This window comes from Kryptolebias marmoratus, linkage group LG12 (genome assembly GCF_001649575.2).
Source record: "Kryptolebias marmoratus isolate JLee-2015 linkage group LG12, ASM164957v2, whole genome shotgun sequence".
In the NCBI taxonomy this organism is placed as follows: Eukaryota; Metazoa; Chordata; class Actinopteri; order Cyprinodontiformes; family Rivulidae; genus Kryptolebias; species Kryptolebias marmoratus.
Window position 1 is genome coordinate 887,237 of NC_051441.1, and position 18,722 is coordinate 905,958.

General features: G+C 42.7%; 4 protein-coding genes and 1 long non-coding RNA gene across 6 annotated transcripts; 3 read left to right on the plus strand and 2 right to left on the minus strand.

The window, feature by feature from the left end:
* The first annotated feature begins 349 nt into the window (after positions 1–349).
* LOC108250809 lies at positions 350–3,177 on the plus strand. Of its 2 annotated transcripts, XM_017440856.3 has the most exons (3): positions 350–426; positions 567–685; positions 1,544–3,177. In XM_017440856.3, exon 3 carries the CDS (start codon positions 1,546–1,548, stop codon positions 3,010–3,012), a length of 1,467 nt encoding a protein of 488 aa, XP_017296345.1. In that variant the 5' UTR covers positions 350–426; positions 567–685; positions 1,544–1,545; the 3' UTR covers positions 3,013–3,177. The 2 variants fall into 2 exon arrangements, with proteins under 2 accessions (XP_017296345.1, XP_037834703.1); XM_037978775.1 differs by lacking the exon at positions 350–426 and having other exon boundaries at positions 546–685.
* A 603-nt stretch (positions 3,178–3,780) lies between these two features.
* LOC119617538 lies at positions 3,781–5,666 on the plus strand. The gene is made up of 3 exons (XM_037978776.1): positions 3,781–4,219; positions 4,440–4,526; positions 4,660–5,666. Exons 1-3 carry the CDS (start codon positions 4,134–4,136, stop codon positions 5,519–5,521), a joined length of 1,035 nt encoding a protein of 344 aa, XP_037834704.1. The 5' UTR covers positions 3,781–4,133; the 3' UTR covers positions 5,522–5,666.
* On the minus strand, positions 5,268–6,230 carry LOC119617541. Its single transcript, XR_005233868.1, has 3 exons — positions 6,114–6,230; positions 5,934–6,030; positions 5,268–5,379 (listed from the first exon to the last, which is right to left on the minus strand). It is a non-coding gene; the product is annotated as an uncharacterized LOC119617541 (long non-coding RNA).
* Positions 6,231–6,313: 83 nt separating this feature from the next.
* LOC108250807 lies at positions 6,314–10,912 on the plus strand. Its single transcript, XM_025002741.2, has 4 exons — positions 6,314–6,452; positions 7,997–8,730; positions 8,846–9,009; positions 9,190–10,912. The coding sequence occupies exons 2-4, from the start codon at positions 8,026–8,028 to the stop codon at positions 10,091–10,093; spliced, it is 1,773 nt and encodes a 590-aa protein (XP_024858509.1). The 5' UTR covers positions 6,314–6,452; positions 7,997–8,025; the 3' UTR covers positions 10,094–10,912.
* Positions 10,913–12,619: 1,707 nt separating this feature from the next.
* On the minus strand, positions 12,620–14,921 carry LOC108250803 (cephalotoxin-like protein). The gene is made up of 2 exons (XM_017440850.2): positions 14,785–14,921; positions 12,620–14,611 (listed from the first exon to the last, which is right to left on the minus strand). The coding sequence occupies exon 2, from the start codon at positions 14,607–14,609 to the stop codon at positions 12,951–12,953; it is 1,659 nt and encodes a 552-aa protein (XP_017296339.1). The 5' UTR covers positions 14,610–14,611; positions 14,785–14,921; the 3' UTR covers positions 12,620–12,950.
* Positions 14,922–18,722: the final 3,801 nt, after the last annotated feature.

Genomic DNA, 18,722 nt, shown 5'->3' on the forward strand with positions numbered 1-18,722 from the left:
CCCCACAGGACTGGGTCCTCACAGGGACCCCACAGGATGATCAGTGGTTTGAGTCAGAGACATTAGTAACATCAGCAAACTGTGAGAAACCGATGAACAGGCAGCATTTCCAGATGATTTTATTCAACTTGCTGAATAATTTGAAGTGTTCCAGCAGGTTCTGTTACAGTCTCTTGTAGGACACTTTTCAGTCAAATGAGGAGAAGTTCATCAGACAACGAACGTCTCGTTGGGTCATAAAATAAACTCGTTCCTCTGCGAACCAAAAGAGGACAAAAGCAGTTTGACTGTTGAAGGAGGTGTGACTCGACCCGCTCCTATAAAAAGCTCCGTCCAGGTGAGCTCCATCAGTCTGCAGCTGCTTCACTGCTGGCTCCACCTGCAGGAACCGGACTGGATCTTCAGAACTCCAGAACCTCCCCAAAGGTTAGAGCTGTTCCACCAAATTCACTTTCTGGCTTTAAAAACTTGGTTCTTGACAAGAATTTGTTTTTTTTTTTTAAATTTCTTTTCACAATGCATAATAATAACAGAAATTAAATATATATATATTTTATTTTCTTTAGAAAACTCTACTCTTCTCAGCCTGCCGTACCTCAGCAGAACCTGGGTCATCCTAAAGGACCAGAACCACCCGGGACACCTGAGTGAGGCGCCACAGATCGATCAGGACACCAACTGACAGGTTTAAAACCAGCTTCTTCCGAACAGCAATAAGGGCTCATTGGTCATCCAGTAATCATTGGATGAAGATCTAAGGAAGAGTTATTTCTCTGCCGGTCCAGATTACAGCTGAGGAGTTAGGCGTGTTGTCAGTGTTGTGTTTAATTGTAAACTGCATTTTGAGATTGTTTCCAGTGAGAACAAGATCCAGCTCAGACAGAAGAAGCAAAGGTTAATAAATTCAATCTCATTTTTCTCTCTGTTGTCATTCTGGTGACAACTCATGGAGATCAAACCGTTCATCTTTAACTTGTTTTCTGTGAACATTTAAGTGCTCTTGGGGAGCCCCCTGCTGGCCTGGGGCCTGACGGTTCAGTTTAAATGCAATTTTTAACTGTCCTTCATGAAAAAATGTGTCATTTAAACCAGTGGTTCACAGACTTTTGGCTTCCAACCCACAAAATAACAGCAGCAGAGGCTTTTGATCCCAAAAATTACCAGTTTATGGTACAAACATTTCTAATCACCCAATAAAGACTGACGTCATGACAACACAACCCACTATGATACTATTCTTTAATAATTTTTGTTTTTATACAAATCCTAAGACTGGGTGTAAGATGGTATGGCACCGTCTGTCTGTCTGTCCATCCATCCGTCCATCTGTGGACAATTTCTTGTCCGAGCTCTAAATTGTCAAGCTGGACACCTAATGGCTCAAAAATGATCCCTATTAATGACCTTAAGCTTTAACTCTTGTTAGTCTTTATAATACTTACTTACATCTAATTTTATTTCTGGAGCTCATTTAGGGACCCTAGATGTTTGTAGTTTTGGTGGATCAGAGTTCTGTTTGACTGAATGTTTCTGTGTTTTTCAGTCATGGCTTCAGTCGGCCCGGTTCTGCTGCTGCTGCTGATGTCGTCTTTGTTCCTGCTTTCCAACCAGCAGAAACCTCCGACCAGCAAAAACGAAAAGATAAAACAAGCAGTAAAAACAGGTACTGACGTTTTAGTAAAAATAGAGCCATTTATTTTCCTGATTCCAGAAGCTGGAAAATATCTGAGTGCTTTCATTAAAGTAATAAAAGCCTTTCAAGGGGATGGAGACGAAACGCTGAACGCTCTAAACTCTGAGTTTAAAAATCTGAACGAAAAGCTTGAAAATCAGCTGATAACGATGACGTGGCACACCTGGGCCAGCGGTCCGTTTCAGGAGGCTGAGCTCAACATCAGGTCAAGCTGGAAAAACTTAAACGAACTGGTTGAAGCTTGTAAGGGTTCCTGCCCAAAACAGCAATATGAGGATTTATTTAACAAGCTGCACACAAACCTGGTGTTCTCCCCCGATAAGCTGCACATGTTACTGACCACGCAGCAACCGTCCTTCATCAGTGACTTCAAAACTCTTTTCACTGACCAGTTCAGATGTCATGAAAGCAGCATAGATGACTTCACTAAACTGCTGGATGAACTCATGTTCAGAGGCAACACCCTCAGTCTCTTCTACTACAGCCTGCATGGAGTCAACAAAGCTGATGAGTTAACTCAGAGGACGTACGAAACCTTCTCAGTCATGACCGACATCCACAGATACTGCATCTCAAACCCTGATAAATACATTCAAAAGGATGTTATTGACCTGATCGATGAAAACCAGGACCGTCAACAGTTAGCTAAAGACGTCATGGAGTTTCTGGAGAAAACCTACCAAAGGTACGACTGGTTGGTTGTTGCCTTCATCACAAAACACTCCAAACATTCTCACTGGTACAGCAGGTTCCTGAACAAACACTTCCTGTCTGGATTTTTGGAGGTGACCAAAGGGGAAGTTAGCGTAGCTGTAGCTAAACAGATGAAGGGGAATCACCAGATGGTAGGAACAGTGCAACAGTTAATTAAAAAGTGTCTCGGTGAAAACGTGAAATGTGAAAAAGTCATAGAGAAACTCACCAACTGTGGAGAAGAAAACAGACCCCTGCCGGACTATTACACAGCTGTTCATGTATTCAGAAGTGCGAGTCATGACAGCGCTGAGGCTGAGGAATACGAGTTTACTGATGAAGAAGAGCAGTCTGAGCCTGCGTACATTTACACAGGAAAGTGTAAAAAAGAAATTAAAGACGGACACTTCAGGGTTCTGATCAGAAGTGATGAAGATTTGAAGAGAGAAGATCCGTGTAAAGATGTGAACTGCGGCGGAGCACAAAGAGGTGAATGTGTTACGTTAGAAAACATCTGGAAAGCCGTGTGTAAGTGTAAACCCGGATACTACGGTCCCAAATGTGAAATCAGCTCGCAGGACTTAAAACAAGCCCTGGAGAAGGGAACCATCAAATTCAAAAACTAACAGAAGAGTTCTGCATCTTTAAGCTGAATCTGTAAACATTTTGATTAATGTTTAAAATAAACTAAAACTAAAGATTGCTTCCTGTCTGATCATGTGACCATGTTCTTTAACCAATCAGATGCTTTGAGTTTCTGTCTTTGGTGATAAATAAAAAATTCTATTTGCTGCAAACATTCCTGTGTTTTTATTATGGTATAATACAGGATTCAAAATCAACAAAATCAGGTTTTTTGAATCCAGTATTAAGGTAGTTCAGTCCAGTCTGAGGTCCAGGTTCAGTCCAGTCTGAGGTCCAGGTTCAGTCCAGTCTGAGGTCTTGAATCAGTCCAGTCTGAGGTCCAGGTTCAGTCCAGTCTGAGGTCCAGGTTTAGTCCAGTCTGAGTTCCAGGTTCAGTCCAGTCTGAGGTCCAGGTTCAGTCCAGTTGCTCAGTTAAATTAAATCAGATGTGTGTTCTGAAAGTTCTCCTTCGAAGTCCAAACAGAAACTGGTTCTGCTGGTTTTACAGTCCGATATCAAAAATCACACCTGATGATAAACGTTTTAAATGAGCGTCAGTCGGACCTGTGGAGGTTCTGTCTGATTAAAGTCCTGCAGAGCCTCTGGACTTGTGAAGCCGGGTGGTTTTCCTGACTCACATGTTTACAGTGGGACGTTGGGGGATTACCTTCTCCTTTGGTTTCATATGAAACAATCTTTCAGTTTCATGTCAGAAGCTATAAAGACACGCCTGCAGGTCTCACAGACTCACCTGGGCAGGTAAGCAGAAAGCCACATCTTCATTCTGAATTATTGTATTTGTGAACAGAAACTGTCATTAGTTCTGTGTCATTAATGACAAAGTTTAACAGGTGTTAAAGTTTACCTTTTTGTTTAAAGTTTGTGTTTTTATTGCATCTCTTTATTCTGATTAACATAAAACCTCGAGCTGATGATAATAATTTGTTTTATTTGGAAACTGGCTTTAATGCAGCTTTAATCTCATGTAACTGAGAGGATTTTATTTCAGCTAAACTCAGTCTAAACGTCCGTCTGTTATCATAAAATTCTTTGTTTTTATTCTCCGGGGTGTTTTAATTTAAGAGTCTGATATCAACGATCAGACTCAGAGAATCGAGCAGCCATGACGGACCCGACCCTCCATCCCGTCCGGACTCTGACAGAACTCTGTGCTGCTTTGGAGGAGCTGGAAAACCTGCTGAAAGACCTGTGAGTTTATGAAAATTCAACTTTTATTTTCAAATCAGTTCTCATTTTTAAGATATTAAAACACATCACTGATGTTCAGAGTAAAAGATGAAGCAAAAAGGAACTTCTGATGGTGTTTGAATTAGTTTTAATCAAACAAATCAAATTAAAAAACATTCATTTCAGATAGTTTGAATAATTAGTTTAAATTTCAGATAATAATTCATCTGTTTGTTCGCAGCGATAACAGGCTCAGCTCAGTTTTCCACACTTCTTCTGTCCAAAGACGCTCTCCAGTTCTCCTCGGCAGATCTCAAAGAGTTGGAAGGTAAGATGAGATCTGTCTTCACCCCGAGGTCTGGGTCCATCCCAGGTCGTCCTTCCAAATGGGCATGCCCAAAAAAACCATTAAAATACACCTGTCTAACTTCAGATATTCAGTTAGTTGTTTACTTCTCTAGGAGGACTCATCTCAAAGGTCTTCATCATTCTGAAAACACCAAGAACTCAGACGAAAGGAGAAGATTAATAAAACTTGCGATGGAAAACTGTTTGAATCAAACCGTCCTGGAGTGGCTGAGAGAAACTTCAGAGTCCTCCAGCTTCATGAGACTGGGGGAGATGTTTCATTTCCTGAAAAGACACATCGATGAGGAAGAGAAGAAGAATCACAGCGACACTGTTGACATCACCTTTGTATGTCATGGATCTCTTAGAGACTTCATGATCCCAGCCAGCTGTCTGCTGCCTCTGTCCTCCATCAGAGACGTGATCCTCTATTCTCCTTGGAACTGTGTCACCTCTGGGTTAACCTACGGTATTGCCACAGGACGAATGAAGCCTCAGCACAGAGTTTTCTACTGCACCAAAAAGGACGGCTGTGAACTACCTGATGAAAAACATCGACCCATGAAACTACCAGACCACTGGAACTCCATGAAGAAGGCTGGAGATCAGATGGTCCCAAACATCTCAGTTAGTCCTCTTCGACCAGACGATGGTGTGTGGAAGAGCTTTGAATCTCTCACCATGAAATACGGTCCTCCAGGAAGAAACCGGATCGTCATCCCGTTCATCCTCCCAGGAGCAGAAGCTGAGAGCTTCCCGTTCTCTGTGGTCACCTTAGCCCTGTCTCTGGTTCTCCTCCAGTCCAGGTTTAAAGCCACAGTCCACCTCGATGCCTGTTTGGGAGACAGATCTGTTGAACAAAAGTTAGACAGGAAGTACCTGGAGAAGCAGTATGGCTGCACTGTCAATGGCACCGGACTGAAATGTTCATTAGATATGTTCAGACAAACCAACACTGACCACCTGGTCTCGTAAAACAGACTTCAAAACACACAGACTTCTGTTATGTGTCACAACTGGACCATTTTATAGTTTCAACATGTCAAAACACAACTAGGTACTCTGACAGCCCAGCAGTCAATCCTCAGCACTTTTTAACCACAAGCAACTCCAAGTTATTTTCAGTTTTTAAAAAAATGTTACTGTAAAAATTTCCTCCAACACAGGCTTAGTTTCATCAGGTTCCATTGTTAAAAACTGCTGCGTGACATCAGAGTAAGAAGGAAAGTAAAAAAACTGATTTGGTTCCAGTTCTTCCTTGGATAACTTTTACTAATTGCTATTTTATGCTTTATTATAATAAGAGTTGAAATTTAAATTATGATAATGATTTTGTTTTAGTTCTGTTGTTCTATTAAACCATAAAGTTATGCCTACCTGAACCTACCTTGTGCAGCTCTGTCAAGTCCCACCCTGTCAGCCAAACCCATCTGTTCTCTGATTGGATCGTTAAATTTGTGATTGACATGACACTGACCAATCACCTGAGAGGAAGGAAACTCCAAGAGTTTTACACTCAGGTTTTTTCTTTGTATCTGTAAACAGACTATAATAAAAACTGTTGTACCTGTACACATGCACAAAGATTCTCAGACATTTTGGTTTATAAGCTGACAGAACTTCATCCCAGCTGCACGTTCTGATTTACAGGCACCAAACATTTATGACTGCAGTTCGGGTCCATTTACATGGAGCCAACATGTGATCAGAACCGGTCCTTAAATGGAGCTGGGCCTGAGTTGGGCCCCCTCCTCTGGGTCACGTGATTTCTGATAAGCCTGCAGATGTGTAGGAGCAAGCAGCCAGCAGAACCGTTCTGGACCGGACCGGACCGGACCTGCTCAGAGTTCGGACCAGGATTGGTTTCTTCTAAAAGCCACCCAGCTGCTTCGGTTCTGTTCGGACGGTGAGTAAAACCTCTCTGCTCTTGGTTCATTTTGTTCTGGTTGTTACGGTGGCCGACAGGCGACAAACGCGCCGCAAACTTTAAAACAAACAAACAAATGCAGAAAAAAGCTGCATTTACAGAAAACAGACTGAAGCAAAAACCTACAACCAGACAAACTAATGCGAAGATAACCTGCTGCAAAAACCCAAAATACTAAAAAAATAATAATAATAAAAAAAAAAATATTCACGAAGTAAGAAAAGTTGCAAACTTTGTCAGCAGCTTCCATGTCACGTGACCCTGTTTGTTTTACTAGACTGAATAAATGGAAGACAATCCTTTTATCAGCTTCTGATGCATTTATTATTGTTTACTGTCATTAAAATCAGATAAATGTGTCCTGTTTGTTCAGACTAATAACAGTTTATCACTAAGTTTAGGTCAGAAGTTTCTTATTGTTCCAAACTAAAGACTGGTTTCTGTTTGTTAGTTTTAAAGTCTTTATTCTTGATTAGTTCTTTGCATTCTCGGGTTGTTTGTCCTCTCACCTGCTGCTGGTGGTTCAGCTCCTCTCACCTGAGTCAGGAACTTTTTATTTTTTAGTGTAAACTGAAGCTGAAGCTCCACACGTCACCACTTTGACCTGGATTAGAGAAACCTGAGCAGTTTTTGGGCCAAACAAGATTTTAGCAGGTTTCCAGGAATCAGACTGCAGGAGTTTTAATCAGGAGCTGCTGCTTTCTTTACTTTCACTTTCTGCTTCCCAGAAAGCAGAACCAAACGGGGTGTGTGTTCTGGTGGGTAAACCTGGCTCAGATTATTTCCTGTTATTGTTTTTATGTTTAAACAGGAAACTGCAGGGAGGGTCCGGTTCTTCAGAGGGGTTTCAGCCTCTGGATGTGGCTCAGAAATATCAAGCTCAGTTTAGCTTCTTGTGACCAAAGTTCTGGTTCTGGACAACCGGATGGGTCACATGATCTGCATCCAGCAGAAGCAGAGGCTTGGGACCAGGATGTTGCTCCGCTCATGTTAAACATCCACGTCTTGTTGTCCGAAACCTAAAGAACCATCAGGTTTCCTGTCTCCTTACAGTCCTGCTCATCCTCTGTGGACAGACTGGGTTTGATGCAGTCCTTGGTTCCGGGGATCAGCTGTGTCTCTGATTGGCTCCTTCTGCTTAACTTTAAGCCAATCATTGTTCCTCATGAGTCATTTGTCACCTGATTCCTTACAGTTGCCTCAATCAGAGTGAGTCCTGGCTTGTTTTCAGCTGATGTCCTGAGGGTAATGTTGTTTAAGATTCGGCCGCAGCTCACAGTTTGTGACGCTGGGAACCGGCAGGTTTCTGAGGATTGGCGATAAACGGTTAAAAAGGGATGATATGCTCAGGATGAAGCTTGAGAAGTGCTGGTCCTGCATACAGATGAGGGCCAGTACTCATCTGGCCCATTTTGAGCTGTGGTTGGAAGGAGTCTTAACTTCTCGTGCTCTAAGATCTTGTTAGAATTGGATCATTTTCCACTCGTCACATTGTCAGTAACAGTTGTCTGTCCTTGTTGCAGATCTGCTGTCCTCCGCCTCTGATCCCATCATGGACGAGACCGACGTTCTCCTCAAGAAGATCTTAAAGTGGGTGAAGCTGCAGAAACAATGTGCCAGAAAGTTCAACAGTCTGGCTGATGAGCTGGAAGAAACCATGAAGACGACTAATGTGACCAAGGTCGTAGGCAGCTCTGTGTCTGTAGGGGGTGCTACAGCCATGACGGTAGCAGGTGTGCTGACCGCCGTGACCGGAGGAGCTGCCCTGCCCGTTCTGGCTACAGTCGGAGCAATTGGAGCGTTGGCATCAGGAACTAGTCTGCTCACCAGTGTTGGCTGTGAGGCCGTCATCGCCAACAAGTCAAAAGATGTCATGAATGAAGCCAAACAGACCGTGGAGGAGCTTCAGAAACTGGAGAACGAAATCCAGGATCTCATTAAGCCTCTGAAACCAGGAGCAGAAAAAGGCCAACCCTCAGGTTCCTGTGACGATGGTGATGGTGATGCTAACATCATGGAGCAGCTCCTGAGATCAGAGGCCAAACAACTAGGACTCAACTTATCGCCCCACGTTAATTTACGCACTATATGTGGTTTGCCAAGAGTCAACCTCACCAGAAAGATGGCAGCAAATAATGTCCTGCTGGCAGCGAGCATGATGGTGATTCTGCAGGTTCTGATGCTGGCAGCTAAAGAAGGAGGCAAAAAGGTGGCAAAGTCCGTAGGGAAGAGAGCAGCGTCCAAAGCAGCTGGATGTGTGAGTACCATCAGGAACAGCAGGGGGCGCCGTTCGGAGATCTGAAAAAGCTTCACCTTTAGAGGAATAGGAATTGGTATCTTTATTAACACTCAAGTGTTTGTCTTGTGTTCAGGTTGCAGGAGGAGCAGTTGGACTTTTGATATCGGTTCCTGAGCTGGTTTCTGACTGTCAGAACCTGGACAACTGTGAGACTGAAGCCAGTAAGGCCCTGAGAGAGAATGCTGAAGCTGTAGAGACCGCTGCTGAGGAGATGGAGAAGGAGCTGCAGAAAATGAAGTAAGGAAAATAAACAGACGTTAAAGTGAAATGCTGGAAATGTCAAAATAAAAAAAAATGGTTTGGTTCATGGTTTTAGTTTATGCTCTGAGATCACCAAACTGCTCTGGGTAAAGTTCATCAATTAAGCCTATAAAAGTTGAGAGTAAACTTTATAATTTCTTTAAATTTGTGTTTCAGAGATGCTCTTAAGAGGTTAGCCCGGGTTAAATTCATCATTGAGAAAAAAAACCGGAGCAGTGATGAGAAGAGAGACCTGATCGAGTACGTGATCGAGAACACCCCGGATGAAGTTGTTCGACAGTGGCTGAGAGAAAACGCAGAGTCTGAGGTTTTCTTCAAACTCCTAGACCTCTGCAATTTCATCAAAAAAAAGGTTGATGAGGAAGAAGAGGAGAAGAAGAGGAAGAATAGGAGTAAGAAGATTGATCTGATCTTTGTGGCTCATGGAGAAATTAATAACTGGATGATTCCTGCCAGATGTTTGATGCCTCTGCCCTCCATCACAGATGTGATGCTTTATTCTCCGTGGAACTGCCTCCTCGATGCTAAAGCTGCGTACGGGATCGCTACTGGACTCATTGAGCCTTGCCACAGGATGTTTGTGTGTGCAGATCCAGAATATTGCCCTCGTTCTAACTCGGACCATCATCCCTTCCCCCTGCCAGACAACTGGAACTCCATGAGGGCCTCTGGAGTTCAGCCTGTTCCTGTTATTATGGTGAGTCCGGTTGGGAAAACCGGAGATCCTGCATTCATGGCCTTTATGGCTCTGGAGATGAAGCTTGGTTCACCGGGACCCGACCGCTTCGTCGTCCCGTTCCTCGCCCCGTGGATCGGCACGGTCCCGTTCTTCGTCGTCACGTTGGCCTTATCCCTGGTGCTCCTCTTCTCACAGTATGAAGCCACCATCCATCTGGCTGCCTGTCTGGGTAAGACCTCCGCAAGAACCCTAGTGGATGAAAACTACCTGAGGATGCAGTACGCCTACACCGTGGACAACACTGGGATGGCGGTTAAACCAGACTCCATTGGCATCACAAACCCTCTGCTGTTCAACATGCTGAAGGCCGTCTTTGGGTAGATGGGTCCATGTTCTGCTGGCTGAGCCAAAACCTGAGTTTAAACTAGTTCAGCTTGAGTTTTCTGAACCACATTAGCAAAGTTTAGATCTTGATGCTTCCTTTTCCGTATTTACTCCTCACTGTCATGTAGTCTGTATGGAAGTGGTTAAGGTTCCTGGGGGGGGACCTTCAGCTGACTCCCCTCAGAAGTGAACCAGAGTCGGAGGATCGAGGTGAGAGCTCAGAGGGGTGCAGCAGGACTGAAGGTGTGGATGAACCCAGACGACACTGAAGCTGCTCAGTTGTTGGGCTCTGACCTTTAGATTAACTACATCCCAGCCTTTTCTGGAGCATCTTGCTTCTGAACATCTCATTTGTTCTCTGGAGAACAAATCGCTTCCAGGAGTTAATGTCCAGAGAGGTGCTGGATTAAAACCTGAGAAATTATTTATGTTGCCAAACATTCAGAATTACCTTACAGGCTGTGGGAAAAAAAACAGTTCTCCAGTCAAAACACTGATCGAACTGTTGAGTTTGAAGGTGGAACCACCAAGAAGATCATCCCAAACATGGATCGAACTGTCATTATTATTTAGGTTTGAAGGTCAGACCATCGAAGATGTTCCTTAAATCCACTTCAGTCTCTTTTCTACAAAGAAACACCAGCTCCTCTTGTTGTAAATGAAGAAAATTTAAAATTTCCTTGAAGTTGAACTTTGTTTCATGCTTGGTGTTTCCATTTAAGTTCAGTATTACCCATCGTAGTTCTGTTGACATGCTGTGTTTAACATTTAGTTTATGTTATTCTTCAAAGAAATAAAATTTATTAATCATTCTTCTGTTCAGTGTCTCAGAGACAATCATTTCTCACACTGATGTCCATTTCTGACAGATTTTTGGCTTTAAAGTGGCGAATTAACCAGCAGAACCAGAACCGGAGGACAGTTTTAAATCAAACCCTGAAGATGTGGAAACTGATTAAAACCTTTGTTTGGCCTGTGGGGGGCGCTGTTTGTGAAACTTCAGTTTACCTGAGCGGCAAACAGTCAGATTCTTGTTTTTGCACTTCATAGATCAGCTGTTAAACAATCCAAACGTTTGGTTTAAACTGAACTTTATAAAAGTTTTGACTAAAGTCTGAATGTTTCCAGAACCATCTGAACTCTGCTGCAGTTTGACAGAAATCAAGTTGAAATTTAGTTTAAGAAAACAAACTAAAGTCTCCAGCCTTGCTTTTCTTGTTGCCATGGCAACAGAACCTCCTGACAGCTTCCAGCTGCTGAAGGTTCTGGCAGTTCTTCTGCACACATTCTTTAAAGTTTTCAGGGTCGGAGGTCACCAACCCTTCATTTATCTTAACACTCCCTGAACCGAAGGAACAGCTGACAGGAAGAAATGAAACTTGTTCCACTCCGCTTTAAACAAACGGGTCAGTACCAGGTTTCTGTAGAACTTCTGAAGTAATTTATTCCTTTGGATCCGATGTGTTGGAACAAACATCTAAAACAGGTGAATCAAACCCTGGTCCTGGGGCCACTGTTTGGCCTCAGGACTTGCAGATATTTGTTTGCTCCAACACACCTGAGCCCGTCATCAGGTTCTACAGAACCCTGTGACTGACTTCATTTAAATCATAAATCACACGGATGAAGTGCCACCTTTCCATGTTGCGGACCGAACCCAGCAGGACCCGGCTTACAGAAGCTGCCATGTTGTATTTTTGGAACCAGAGTCTGTGCACTAATGACGGGGGCTTTAAGCCCCGCCTACTCCCAATCAAAGTACTAATTATAGCTAAACATGTTAGAAAATTAATATTTGAACATACAGCAGTAAAGTTAAAAACTACAATAATTAACAGAATAAAATATCCGAGGAGTGTTTTTATTTTCACTGAGGGGGCGGGGCTTATGTACTGCAGTGGGATCCAATCCTGGTCCTGGTGGGCTGCTGTCCTGCAGGTTTTAGATGTTTCTCTGCTTCGACACACCTGGTCTGAATGAGTGAGTGAATAACGGGCTTCTACAGAAGTTGAAGACCTCTAAAACCTGCAGGACATGGACCTGAGGACCTGGTTTGGATTAGACCAGGACAAATGAGCCCTGAGGCCTCCACCTCCTTTTAAAGGGAACAGAAGAAAATATTATCAGATGTTTGGGTGTGCCGGGACTTAATCCACCAGTGGACCCAGTTCTGGTTCTGGTCCATCTCGGAACAGGAAAAATGTTTTAATCAGGTTTCAAATACAAATAAATTACTGAATATAAATTCCCAGGTTTAAAGGACTTATGACAACCAGAATATACAGAACACAGGCAGACTGTTTATAATCTTTTATTTTTAATTTATTATTTATTGACACCTTCGGACAGGTCCCATCCAGCAGGGGGCGCTGCAGCACCTCGCCCACAGAGTTATATTGTTTATAAAACTACATTCCCACCTCAGAAGCAGAAATTATAAGTTTTATTTTGTCAAACTAATCGGAAGATAAAAGAGAACTGAGCTGATAATCCTCTAACAGAACTCTAATTAATGTTTTATAAACTGAGTAAAAAAAATTTGATCAAAGGTTTTGAGTTTTTAGTTTTTCTCAACTGCAGGATAAAAATTAAAATGTATTTTTATAATCATGAAAAGCTCATAGCTGACAAAACCAGTGTGTCCACGTGGGAAAGTAAAGAAATTGAACCAAACTTTCACTTTGATTCATCAAACAAACAAACAGTTCTTATGAGTCCGGGTTCGTTTGGAGCGGGGTACAAACTGGAACAAAAATGACATGTTCTGAATTCTTAGAGCTGAACGAACCCTTTCTAAATGTGTTCCAGTTAGCAGTTGGCATTAAACCGTCCGTGTTCAATCTCCCAGAATCTGTTACTGACGTTGGCATCTGTTCATCAGGTCGTCCAGTTTGGACTCGAGGACTTTCAGTTTGTCTTCTATGGTGGTGACGGGAGGAAAGACAAACTCTATCGTCGGAGTCGCCATGTCCAACCGTGTCTCACACGTGTCTCCGGTGTAACCATCCTGACACTTACAGAACCATTCGTTGGAGTCCAACAGCCTCTCACACTTCCCGCCGTTCTTACACTCATTATTACTGCAGACTGGTAACTTCCTGGAGTAATGAAAAGAAATCTTACCGCCATAAACACGCCACGAACACTCCCCCTGATACAAAGGTGGTGGCACCTCAACAAACTCTTCTTTATAGCTGGCATGGATTACTTTGGTATAATCTGAAAGCTTGATTAAAAAAATCTCTGCAGGCTGAACAGTCACAACATCATAAGTAATGCACTCTTCAATTCTGAAACTTTCACATTGTTTTGTTTCTTCAAAGCATTGTTTTGCAGCACTTGTAATGTCGTCCCTGTTTTTATGATTCTTAGCATCTTGAACAGTATCGATCTCATTTCCACCCAGAGTGTAGCTTATAGCCACAATGATCTGATCTACATCAATTTCTACCGCATCATACAAAAAGTGATTTAGTTTGTCTTTTTCACTGTACACCACCACCACCCAGCTGTACCAGCTGTACTTTTTGTCCAGAGCCTTTTTCACTTGGTCAGCGATGAGCTTTTTGTTGTTAGGATTCAGTCCTTTGGTGATCTTGACCACATCCTCCCTCATGAACCTCTCATAGTTGTTCAGACAGAACTCCACAGCTGATGTTTGAGCTTCAGAAACCGTCTTGAACATCTTCACATGTTCGGCTTCTTTGGAAGCCGTGTTGAAGCCGATCAGTTTCCAGTAGAACTGGTTGAGGACCATCCCCTTCCACAACAAGCTGCTGAAGTACAGGTTATATTTGCCGATTAGACTGATGTCACATTTAAACTTCTTTATCAGCAGGTTGTTGAGGTTTTCACTCAGAGATGTGCTGTTGACCGTCAGGTAACGGTAAAGGTTGGACACACTGGACTCAGCTCCTGAGTCTTCGTAGTAGTTTACGAATATCTCAGCAAGCCGGACTTTTTCCTCCTCACTTTGCACCAAGTCACTGTTCTCCTGAAACTCCTTGAACTTTTCCCAAGCGTTGAGGATGCTGACTTCATCTCTGGAGTAAACGCTGGCGTAGTTGAACCATTCAACATCTGTTGCCAGGTTGGAGATCTGGATGGACAGAGAGTCCAGCTTCCTGTTCACCTCAGCAAACCCTTTCTTGAGCTCTGCCAGAGGATTTTCCTGAGGAATGAAGGCCAAGACCACATTGAGAAAGGATGCAACCAAACCTCCAATGCCTGGTGCCAAGCTGGATATTTTAGCAAAGCTCTTCAACACATCTGAGACCCTCTGAGACGCACACAACCCGACCACGTCTTTGATGACAGACAGGGAGTCTTTGACGATCTGTGAAGATGCTGCCACCTTCTCTCTGGTGCGGAAGTCCAGGGTTCTTCGGGCCCTGTACTGTGGTGAGAGCCCACCCAGTGTGTGGTCATGAGGCTGAGCAGAGGCGGTCATCCAGCAGGGAAGCAGGACCAGAGAGACCAGCAGGATCATGGCAGCCCAGTGTTGGGACACCATGACTGGAACACACAGAAAGTAAAATTACTCTAAATCAAAGCAACCAGTGAAGAACAAAAACTCAAGTTTCAGTTCAACAAGAAACCCTGAGAGACATCCGTCCACAGAGACCTGATCCAGATGTTTCTGCTAGAGCTAAACATATCAGAGAGTAAAGAGAGGAGACGCTACAGACCTGGACGGAGGAACTGGATGGAGACTCGTAGACGTGAACAGAGACCTGGTGACCTGGATAGTAGATCTGGATGGCGGTCCAGAGACGTGAGACTGGTGTTGCTGGAAGAAGGTTTGCTGTCTGAGCTCAACGGGACAAACAGATGACTTTATAGGCCGGGTGGGCACACACCCACCGACCAGCCCCACCTCCTCTGGTCAACAGGTTGATCAGATTTCAGAAAAAACTGGTTGAAGATGTTTAACCTGCAGAACTTTACTTTTTCAGGTTTGCTGTTTTAGTGTCTGCCAACTTGAATCTTCCTCAGAATCAGAAATCCCATCAGAGACAAAACCAGTTTAACTTTCTGGGTTTTGGTTTAGGAAAAGTAAAAAACAGACTTTTTATCAAAACAAACTTTGTACTTTTTTTTCCTGCTCTGCTAACAAGTCAAAGTTCATTTAGAAGTTTGTGTAGCAGTTCCTCTGTATTTAACAGATAAATATTGGATAATATGTGGTGCCAGCTGTAAAGTCCAATGTTCCAAAATGTCAAACACATTTTCATTATTTAGCTCCTTTTCTGGGTGTAAAATCCTGGATTAAATTTAAATCCTAAATTTTAAATTTAAATTTAATCCAAAGTTAAATTTAAATAATAAATGGTATTTGTTTGAGTTAAACATTTAGGATTGGAAGACGACCTTTGAGGTGACATCATCACTCTTCGACTGTTAGAGAAGCTGGAAGATGGTGGCTTCCCAAATGTGTTCTGTCAGGTCGAGGTCAGGACTTTGTGCAGGTCAGTGAAGTTCTTCCACATCCTCGTCTTTATGGACCTTGCTTTGTGCGCTGGTGTGCAGCCATGCTGGAACAGAAAGGGGCCGTCCCCAAACTGCTCCCACAAAGTTGGAAGCATAAAATTGTCCAAAATGTCTTGGTGTGCTGAAAGCCTTAAGAATTGCTTTCCCTGGAACTAAGCGGCAGAGCCCAACTCCTGAAAAACAAGCCCACACCATGATCCTCCCTCCACCAAACTTAACACTTGGCTCAAAGCAAGTGAGTGGCCAATGTCTTCAGAGCTGAAGGCTGAGCGGAGAAGGGCACCAGACATTGTGAAGCAGAGTCTCAAGCTGCCTCCAATATTTTATTTAGATTCAACCAACTATGTAAAGAGTTGGAAAAGTTGGAAGGAGGAGTTTACAGTGTATATGGAACTCACAATGACCAATGCAGAGGAGACAACTAATGTTAAGTTGTTCAACTACCTTGTCATAGAGGAGAGAGCACTTTTCACAACGCTGACAAGCAGTACCACATCTGCGAGGGCGACAGTGAGTGCAAAAATGACACTGATTGATAACCATTGCAATCTGAGACTCAATGAGACCGTTGAGTGATACTTTTGGCAATATTGTGTATTTGTGTGTTTGCAGGGACTTTATCCACCCTTTCAGGGTTCTGGTACTGCTCCATCTCAGTTCTAGCTCAGAAGAAGCTAAATGTTTTAATCATGTTTAAAATATGACAAAAAAAAAACAGGTTTAAAAAACTCATGACAGACAAAATATCAAACAGAACACAGACAGATTTTAAAGAAAGATTTTATTGAATTGTTTTATTTATTTATTATTTATTGAAAAGTTTTGGACAGGCATGTTCTTCGCCATAAAAACATGCATGTTAAGTTCATTGGTAACTTGAAAATTGTCCCTAGGTGTGAGTGAGAGGGTGAATGGTTGTTTGTCTCGTATGTGTCCCTGTGATGGACTTGCGACCTGTCCAGGGTGTCCCCCGCCTCTCGCACAGTGACAGCTGGAGACAGACACCAGCTCCCCGGGACCAGGAAAAGAGAAGCGGAAAAAAGAAAATGGATTGATGGATGGATGCTCTTTGCCATCCATCAGGAGGCGCTGCAGCATCTCTCACCCACAGAGTTATGTTGTTTATATAAAGCTGCGCTCACACTACCTAAAAGCTAAAAGTGTCGAAAGGCTGGCTTAAAGAAGCAAAAGGTTAGCTAAAAGCTAAAATTAGCAGTACAGTAGCTAAAAGTAAATCTAACCAACAGTTTGTTTGGCTTCATCTGGTAGTGGTGTCAGGACTACATGTATGGATGGTTACTACAGATTATTATTGGTTATGTTACACAGGGGTTTCTAAATGTCTTTTTAAACGACATGTTCCAGTTAGCAGTTGGCATTAAAAAGTTTGTGTTAAATCTCCCAGAATCTGGCAGAAATCTGTTACTGACGTTGGCATCTGTTCATCAGGTCGTCCAGTTTGGACTCGAGGACTTTCAGTTTGTCTTCTATGGTGGTGACGGGAGGAAAGACNCTGCTTAAATCCTGGCTGGTCTCATCAGTGGTATGAGGAACACCTGTGGAACAATGATTAGTGGCGCCGCCCAGAGGGCGGAACCAAAACCCAGATCCTCACAGTCTCCAAACTCTCAGACAGGATACGGCTATGCTAGCTAGCATTGCTAAATCCACGTAATTCAACGCTGCAGAGATCAATGATTGTAAAGTGCAGCTGCAGGTAACGGTCCACGAAGTATCAACTCTCAAGGAGAGCAATCAGCGGTTCAAGGAGTGAGTTTTGGAACTGGAAAGATATAAATGGATCAAAGGATTCAAAGAAAACCAGGGTGAAAACACATGCAACCTGGTGCTCTTGAAGTTTTCTCCAGAAAGGTCCCTGAACATCAACTTCATTATCGACATAGTTCACCGTCTCGGCCGGTGGGAGGAGAACACGTGAAGGTTACCTGGAGACGGATCAGGCTGGAGCTGAGTAACTGTTTGTGCATGACTTTTCTTTTATCACTGAATGTTAGGGGTTTAGGAGACAACACAAAAAGAAAATCTGTAATTTTTATTTTGTAAGGGCAACAATGACAACTTTATTGGTTTGCAAGGAACACATTCAACAACTTTGGATAAAAGGTTTTAGATGAATCAGGGGGTGACTGTATTATTTTTGACCATGGCTCATTCACGTCTGCAGGTGTGGCTCTTCTTTTCCACAACTCACGTGGTAAAATAATCCCATCCAGCTCCTGGCTTTCATGTGTGTTAGAATTTGTTAATCAATAGTACTTTTTAATAAACATCTATGGGTTTAATAACACGACCTTGAATAAAATACTGATGTCAAACACTTACAGTATAATTTTGAATGCAAATTTGATTGCTGGAGGTGACTTTGATACGGTTTTCCATGAACACTGATACAGATTCTTGTCAAAATATCCTCACTGACTTTTGCTCCAGTCATGATTTACTGGATCCTTGACGCTGTAGAATATTTGTGGTTCAGTGCCCCTTACCAACCATGCTGCCATTTTAATGCCACCTCCTCTGGTTGATCAGATTACAGAAAGAACTGGTTGAAGATGTTTAACCTGCAGAACTTTACTTTTTCAGGTTTGCTGTTTTAGTGTCTGCCAACTTGAATCTTCCTCAGAATCAGAAATCCCATCAGAGACAAAACCAGTTTAACTTTCTGGGTTTTGGTTTAGGAAAAGTAAAAAACAGACTTTTTATCAAAACAAACTTTGTACTTTTTTTTCCTGCTCTGCTAACAAGTCAAAGTTCATTTAGAAGTTTGTGTAGCAGTTCCTCTGTATTTAACAGATAAATATTGGATAATATGTGGTGCCAGCTGTAAAGTCCAATGTTCCAAAATGTCAAACACATTTTCATTATTTAGCTCCTTTTCTGGGTGTAAAATCCTGGATTAAATTTTCCCACTGACATATTTCTGTTATTTAGCTCACTTTCGTCAAAAACATCTTTTGTGTAAAATAAAAAACCTTTGTGTGTAATTAAAAGTTAAATAATAAATGGGTTTTTGTTCGAGACTGTTAGAGAAGCTGGAAGATTGCAGCTTCCCTGCAAGACATTTTTTATAAACTTTATTTGTACTGAGGATTAATCCAACAACAGGAAGAACAGA